General features: G+C 44.5%; 2 protein-coding genes across 2 annotated transcripts; one reads left to right on the top strand and one right to left on the bottom strand.

Annotated features, from left to right (window-relative positions):
• Positions 1-277: 277 nt before the first annotated feature.
• LOC143028902 (uncharacterized) lies at positions 278-805 on the bottom strand. The gene has a single exon (XM_076191255.1). The coding sequence runs from the start codon at positions 803-805 to the stop codon at positions 278-280; it is 528 nt and encodes a 175-aa protein (XP_076047370.1).
• Positions 806-2,776: 1,971 nt separating this feature from the next.
• LOC143029206 (uncharacterized) lies at positions 2,777-5,108 on the top strand. The gene is made up of 2 exons (XM_076191773.1): positions 2,777-3,300; positions 3,571-5,108. Exons 1-2 carry the CDS (start codon positions 3,009-3,011, stop codon positions 5,103-5,105), a joined length of 1,827 nt encoding a protein of 608 aa, XP_076047888.1. The 5' UTR covers positions 2,777-3,008; the 3' UTR covers positions 5,106-5,108.
• Positions 5,109-8,241: the final 3,133 nt, after the last annotated feature.

Below are 8,241 nucleotides of genomic sequence, written 5' to 3'. Positions count from 1 at the left end.
GACACGATACGGTGCCTGCTTAATAGGCTTCGCGTCTCCTACATCAACATCATGCAGAATTAGGTCAGTCTTTCCAGGAGTATCTCGAAAGACCTCCTGATACTTACTCAATAAGGCAGTTAAGTCCTCCCGTTGTGCGGCCGTGAGGTGGTCCAGCTTATCCACCACCTGGGGCCACCCTCCTGCATTCTCCTTCCACGGCATCTCTAAGGTGGGGGAAATAGTGTCCTCGTCTACTTCATGCACGAGAGAAACCGTACAAACACTCGTGACAGATTCACCCACCGGGTTCTGCTCCCTTTCTCGATACAACTTTAACATTTATATGGCATAATTGTTGACTCCGTCTCCGATCTGGAGTGGCAACAATATAGTTTAGTTCCCCTACTCGTTTCACTACCTCATAGGGTCCACTGAACTTTGCCCTTAAGGGGTTACCTTGAAAAGGCAGCAGGGCCAACACACTATCACCGGGATTAAATTCCCGTACTTTGGCCTTTCTGTCATAATGTCGTTTCATTCTTTCCTGAGCACTCATTAAATTTTCTTTGGCCATTTCCCAACACGCGGCCAACTTACCTTTCATGTCCGTCACCGACTTCGACATGTCCTTAGAGGCAGAACTATGCTCTTTCAATAAACATTCTTTCAGGACTTTAAGAGGTCCTCGAACCTCGTGCCCGAAAACTAATGCAAAAGGCGAGAGGCCCAACGATTCGTTGGGTACTTCACGCACTGCAAACAACAGGTATGGTAAGGCTTGGTCCCACCCCGTATCATTTTCTAAGCACCATTTCCTCAACATTGTTTTTAACGTTTGATGGTACCGTTCAAGGGCACCTTGACTCTGAGGATGGTAAGCACTTGACGTCACTTTCGTTATCCCCAGTGCTCCCAAACTCTGCATAACCTCTCTAGATAAAAACACAGAACCCTGGTCTGTCTAACTCGCGAGGTAGTCCCCACTTCGTAAAGAAGCTAATCAGCTCATGCAACACCACTTTGGCGCGCACTTTACGTAGTGGTATCGCCTCGGGGTACCTAGAAAATGTATCCATCAAAGTGAGAATATACTCATGTCCCCTAGCAGTCTTAGGCAACGGTCCCACTATATCCACGATAACCTTGGCAAAGGGTTCCACTCCTACAGGGATTGGTTTCAAAGGGGCTACAGGTACAGGTTGGTTTGGTTTTCCTACCAACTGGCAAGTGTGGCAAGTACGACAGTGCTGTGCCACATCCCTTCTAATCCCTGGCCAATAGAAATGTTGCCAGATACGGTCTAAAGTTTTGCGTACACCCAAATGTCCAGAAAGGGGACTATCATGCCCTAGCTTCAGAACTTCTTTCCGTTAGACACTCGGCAACATAAATTGCCGTCTCTCGGACCACACAGCATCAGTGGGGCAAGTACTTTACACCCAACGGCGGAATATTACTCCAGATTCCAAGTAATACTCATCTGATCGTTCACTGCCACACTCTACCCTTTCATATAGTTCCCGTAAGTCGGGATCGACACTCTGCAAGTCACTGAGACACCTTGTGTCCATCTGTTTCTTTTCCATAAACAAGCGACTCAAGTCATACACATCGGTTTCACTTACTTGTTCCTCCTGGAACAGAGGCTTCAGGTCAAACTCTGCTTCGACCTGGGCTTCCTCACTTGGGAGTTCTTCCTCGGGGTTCATACCGTCCTCACATTCAGGTTTTCCACAGTTTTCCCCACTCGAGACCCTTACTGGTCTCACCTGGTCCTTAGACCACTCCCTCTGTGCTGCCATCGCCCTCGTAACAGCGCAAACCGGAAATAACCCCGGGTGCTGTCTCTCAAGTTGCTCGGTCTCTTCCGAAACAACCGGCACCTCCGAAACTATGGGTGTGGGACACATCTTCCCACCAACCAAATCATTTCCTAATATAACATCCACACCTACAACTGGTAACTCATCTACCATCCCTAACATAGCCTGTCCCTCGTAGAGAGGCGACTGTAGGTCTACGGATACTAGCGGTACCTTGGCTAGGCCCCCTAGGGAACTTACCGTTACACTCCCTCCAACCACTGGACTTCTCACCAGACTACTCAGTATTAGGGACTGGAGGGCTCCCGAGTCCCGTAGGATGGTGACTCGTTTCCGGTCTCCTCCTATGGATATCCAGCCTTGGAATGAAAATGGCTGATATCCCTTTAAGTGAGGTTTAAGTTTACCCTCCAATTCATCTACTTTACCCCCATCCATCTCTGATGGGCTGTTACCTATATAACTCATCAATGCCACGGCTTTGGCTTCACTCTCTCCCTGGGCCTTGCCCTTAGTGGAGGTGCTCTCAACCTTATTTGTTAAAGATACGGGCTTGACACCTTCCATCTCTCTTCGTCTCTTCCAACAATCTCTCATTTGGTGGCCTACCCTTCCGCAATAGAAACATGACTTAATCATTGATGACTTACTACAGTCATCTTTCTTGACTTCTATGGATTTGGTAGGTGACCCACCTGATGAGAGCGAGATTCTCTGCCTATTTATTGCCAGGTCTCCTTTTCCCTTGTGAGTAACCGAGAACTTCCCTGCAGGTCTTATCAATTCATACTTATCCGCCAAAACTGCGGCCTCCTCCAATTTGGAGACTTCTTTTTCCTGAAGATATAATGATACTTCTTTAGGGATAGATCTCAGATACTCCTCTACCAGTAGCAGTTCAGCCAGTCTATCGAAATCTTTATTAACCTTGTTAGATCGTAACCACTGGTCCCACAATAAACGCTTTGTGGTAATTATTGTACACTGGCAGTAATTATTGTACACTGGCAACACTGGCGTAACTGTTTTCATGTTTGGTATCACTGTGTACTGTTAGTTACAGTCGCACCACAGGCGAGTGTAGTTCCCCTCTTGCAGTTCCTCTGTTGATGTATCTGAGAGCCGTTATTTTGTTGAATAAAGCTTGGAGTTTGCTACCAAGTGTTTCAGTCTCATAACAATTTATTCAACAAAATACTCGTCATGGCTAAGCTGCTTAAGCCATGTCGACTGGACACGGATCCCAGCTCTCCTACGGCGGCCAAGGAGTGGAAACACTGGCACCGAACCTTTCAAAACTTCATGGAGGAGAGTGGAGAGACCGCACCCAACAAGCTGAAGGCTCTAGTGAACTGTGTATCCCCGAGTGTGTACGAACTCATCGAAGACTGTGCTACGTATGAAGGTGCCGTTGCAAAACTAGAGAGTGTTTACGTCAAGTTACCGAATGAGATTTTTGCAAGGCATGTTTTGGCAACCCGACGACAGCAGTCAGGTGAATCCCTTGATGAATTTCTGAGAGAGTTACATAAACTAAGCAAGGGTTGTAACTTTAAAGCAGTCACAGCTGAACAATACCGGGAGGAGATGGTACGTGATGCGTTTATTAACGGTATTGCCTCAGCATTTATTCGTCAGCGCCTGCTAGAAAACAAGTCCTTGGATCTGGAGGCGGGGTACAGTCAGGCCCGTACATTGGATCTTGCCCAGCGTAATGCTGATTCCTACACGTCTTCCTTGCCCGTTCCTCATGCAGCTGCTTTAGTTCCAGGACGGCAAGGACAGCCTTGTGATGGCCAACAACCGCAGTCAACGAAAGAAGAGGCGGAAAGAAGATCACCTGTGGACTCGACTGTCGCTGCTGCACATTCGTCAAAGAAGAAATGCTATTTTTGTGGTAATGCATTACATATTACAGGTAGGAGTAGTTGTCCTGCCCGTGCTGTTACATGCAACAACTGTGGTAAGACAGGTCATTTTGCCAAAGTCTGTAGATCCAAGGGTAAGACTTCTGACAGCACTACTGCTACACTGTATAACCCCACTCTGCTCACACTTGCTGCCACTTTTCCAAAGAACCTTTCACATGCAGCTACAGACATCACTGTCAATGGTCATTCACTGAAAGCATTAATTGACTCGTGCAGTTCGGACAGTTTCATAAGTGAGAAAGTGGCACAGAAACTAAAGCTGACAGTAGTTCTTGCAAGCAAGGAGATTTCAATGGCATCAGCATCTTTGAATACTAGCTCCCCTGGGTATGTTATGGTAGACTTGGGTCATGTCAATCAGAATTATCCATGTGTTCAGCTAGGGGTTTTAAAGGATTTATGTTGTGATGTGATCTTGGGTCATGATTTTCAAAAGCAGCACGAGAGTGTAACTTTTCAGTATGGGGGAAATAAACCAAGTTTAAGGGTAACTAGTAACTGTGCCTTGGCAACAGCTGATATTGAGGAGCCTTCACTGTTTCCGAACTTACCCCAACAGTGTAAACCAATTGCAGTTAAATCCAGACGCTATAGTGAAGATGATCAGTTGTTTATAAGTGACCAGTTATCACGCTTGCTATCTGAAAGTATCATTGAGCCAAGCATATCCCCATGGAGAGCACAGGTCGTAGTTGTAAAAGATCCACTTGACAGGCACAAAAAGAGACTTTGTATTGATTATTCTCAAACCATCAACCAGTACACAGAACTAGATGCATATCCCCTTCCAAGGATAGAGGACATGGTGCACAGTCTTGCAAAGTACAAGGTGTTTTCCACATTTGACTTGAAGAGCGCATACCACCAAATTAGCATTAAAGAGAGTGAGAGGAAGTACACTGCTTTTGAGGGTGCAGGGAAATTATATCAGTTTTGCAGAGTCCCATTTGGTGTCACTAATGGAGTAGCAGTATTTCAGAGAGCTATGGATAAGTTAGTTGGAGATGAGGGTCTTAAAGATACCTTCCCATATCTAGATAATATTACTGTAGCTGGATCAACTCAGGATGAACATGATAGCAATGTTAAGAAATTTTTGGAGGTTATTCAGAAACGGAAGCTTACCCTCAATGAATCTAAATCAGTTATGTCTGTGCCTACAATCAATGTTCTTGGGCATTGTGTTGGTAATAATGTCATAAGGCCTGACCCTGACAGATTACGTCCTCTCCAGGAATTACCACCTCCCACAAATATAGGGTCTTTGCGAAGAGTTCAAGGGTTGTTTGCATATTATGCTAAATGGATTCCTGGCTTCTCCGATAAAATCCAACCCTTGATAAACACAAAAAACTTTTCCATTGAGTGAATCAGCACTAGCTGCCTTTAACACCTTGAAAAGGCAGCTTACGGATGCTTCTCTAAGGTCTGTGGATGAGAGCCTTCCTTTTGTTGTGGAGTGTGATGCTTCAGAGGTCGCTATCTCAGCAGTATTGAACCAGGGTGGCAGGCCAGTAGCTTTCATGTCAAGAACGCTTCAGGGAAGTGAGTTGCATTATCCTGCTGTAGAAAAGGAGGCTACAGCTATTATTGAAGCGGTTCGCAAGTGGAGTCATTTCTTAGCCAGAAGACATTTTACTCTGATTACTGATCAGCGCTCTGTAATGTTCATGTTGGATAACAGAAAAAGAACCAAGATAAAGAATAACAAGATACAAGAGTGGAGGCTTGAGCTGGCATCATTCAGTTATACGATACAATATCGTCCCGGGAAACAGAATGTTGCGCCAGATACCTTGTCTCGTGCATACTGCTGTTCTGTTTTCCCAATGTCGAATCTTACAGGCATTCATGAGAATCTTTGCCACCCTGGGGTAACTCGGCTTTTGCATTTTGTGCGATCTAAAAACCTCCCCTTCTCAACAGATGATGTGAAAAAGGTGTGTGCTTCTTGTAAAGTCTGTGCACAGCAAAAACCACAATTCCATCGTTCAGCACAAGGGGTCCTCATTAAAGCCACACAGCCGATGGAACGCCTCAGTATTGATTTCAAAGGACCTTTACCTTCCACCACAAACAATAAGTACATACTTACAGTTGTTGATGAATACTCGCGTTTTCCTTTTGCATTTCCTTGTTCAAATATGAATTCAAAAACAGTAATCAAATGTCTTGAGTCTATCTTCAGTCTTTGTGGAATGCCGAGTTTCATTCATTCAGATCAAGGTCCTTCTTTCATTTCTCAAGAACTGAAGATGTACCTTTCTCAGAAGGGAGTTGCAACAAGTAAAACAACACCTTATCACCCAATAGGTAATGGTCAGGTTGAGAGGTACAACGGGATTATTTGGAAGGCTGTTTGTTTAACACTTGAATCTCATGGTTTGAAGAACCAACACTGGGAGATGGTGCTTCCCGAGGTTTTGCATTCAATAAGATCACTCTTATGCACTGCAACCAATGAGACTCCACATGAGCGTTTCTTCAGGTTCCAACGACGTTCTAGTTTCGGAAATGGATTACCAACATGGCTTTTGACCCCTGGGCAAGTGTTATTGCGGCGGCATGTTAGGTCTAGCAAACACGAACCATTAACTGATCAGGTAGAACTTGTTGATGTGAACCCAATGTACGCAAGTGTCAAATATCCAGACGGGCGTGAGTCAACTGTGTCTATCCGTGACTTAGCTCCAAGTCCTGAGAGTCCGACGACTCTTACTTACCCGGATGAGGCACCATGATATATAGAGACTCTGGGTTCACACACAACACAAGATGTACAGCCTCATACTAATCATGACTCTCATTCATTCACTGAGCCCACTGAGTTAAGGAGGTCGACTCGCGTGTTAAAGCCCCCCGATCGTTACGGATGGGACTAATCTGATATTTCTGACATGGTATCCATTTTGTTAATGCTGAATTTTTCTAGGAGGGGAGAATGTGGTAATTATTGTACACTGGCAGTAATTATTGTACACTGGCAACACTGGCGTAACTGTTTTCATGTTTGGTATCACTGTGTACTGTTAGTTACAGTCGCACCACAGGCGAGTGTAGTTCCCCTCTTGCAGTTCCTCTGTTGATGTATCTGAGAGCCGTTATTTTGTTGAATAAAGCTTGGAGTTTGCTACCAAGTGTTTCAGTCTCATAACACGCTTTTCTCCACTAAACTCCACGTGCGAGATGTTAGGTTGTTTCCTTAGGTTCCTAAACTTTATCCTATACAACTCGGGAACGAGTTTCACATGCCCTAAGGATGGCCGTCTTGACCATGTCATAGTCCTTCGCCTGTGCGTCCTCTAGGGCGCCATATACTCTCAAGGGCTTCCCTCTTAAGTTAGTCCGCAACAGCGCAGGCCAAAACTTCTTTGGCCATGAATAATCTTTAGCCATCCTTTCAAAAATTCTAAAGTACTGGTCCACATTGGATTCATCGAACTCAGGAAGCAACCTCGCATTCTGCACTACATCAAACTCTGGTCTCCCATTCACGGTTTGAGGAATTGGTAGCACTTGTTCATTTTCTTGCAATTCAGATTTAAGTTTAAGACACTGCATTTCTAATTTAGCCCTCTCAGTTTCCTCCCTTCTAGATTGGGCTTCTAATTTAGCTCTCTCAGTTTCTTCCTTTGCTATTTCTAATCTTAATTGCAACTCGCTTAATCGAGATTCGGTGTGCCGGGATTCACCATCAGCGTCACTACCTTCCCGATCATCTAAATTCGCCGAGCCGGCAGAAGCTTGTTCTGTCGCTCTCTTCATCTCTCGCCGGCACACTTTCGTCTCGATCATGCAACATTGCCACTACCATGTGTACTAAATCTCCTTTATTTAGACCGTGGGTCGAACTAGCTCCAAAATAATGTGCTATCAATTTCAATTCCGGTATGGTGAGACCTTGAATTTCCTTATCTGTGGGTTTTCCTTGTACAAATTCATCTATCTCGGTTTCGTTGGTTAACCGCATCTTCCTACCTTAATAAACCTATTATCACTTATCCACGTCGAACGTCTTTCCAATTTACCGTTAAATCCTGGCAATGAGGCGCCAATTTATGTTACAAACCTCTCTAAAGTACCAAAGGTTCACCGGCCTTGTGAATATCTGAAGTTTGTAACATCAAGGGAACCCTTAGACCCTATGTCTATTACGGGTTCAAACGGTCAAAAGAACTGTATAAGGTCGCCACCCGGTCGGACACCGGGGAAAGAAAATCAAACTAACTTAAGTTAAAGAAATATAATTAAATAAATTATAAGTATGAAAGTTAATACAAGTAAAATGACACGAAAATAATATAACAAAGACACTATTACAATTAAACAAACATGATTTTACATAATACATCTGACTTCTGATCATACATTTGACATTACACAAAAGAGTCAAGTTCGAAGATTTTAACGGGATTGAATAGACGTAAGACCGGGTCACAGATCACCAAACAGTCATGAAATATAAGCTAATCCTAAGCCCAATGCTACTCACTCCGCGCTTCACT

Source organism: Oratosquilla oratoria, chromosome 10 (genome assembly GCF_046742065.1).
Source record: "Oratosquilla oratoria isolate Oo_2021 chromosome 10, ASM4674206v1, whole genome shotgun sequence".
Classification (NCBI taxonomy): Eukaryota; Metazoa; Arthropoda; class Malacostraca; order Stomatopoda; family Squillidae; genus Oratosquilla; species Oratosquilla oratoria.
This window is presented reverse-complemented; position numbering and strand designations above follow the sequence as displayed.

Bases quoted from the DNA above. Each gene is read 5' to 3' on its own strand.
- LOC143029206 (XM_076191773.1), top strand. From the start codon at position 3,009: ATGGCTAAGCTGCTTAAGCCATGTCGACTGGACACGGATCCCAGCTCT. The intron at 3,301-3,570 runs GTGAATCCCTTG...CAGCTGCTTTAG, and splicing joins AACCCGACGACAGCAGTCAG to TTCCAGGACGGCAAGGACAG.
- LOC143028902 (XM_076191255.1), bottom strand. From the start codon at position 805: ATGTTGAGGAAATGGTGCTTAGAAAATGATACGGGGTGGGACCAAGCC.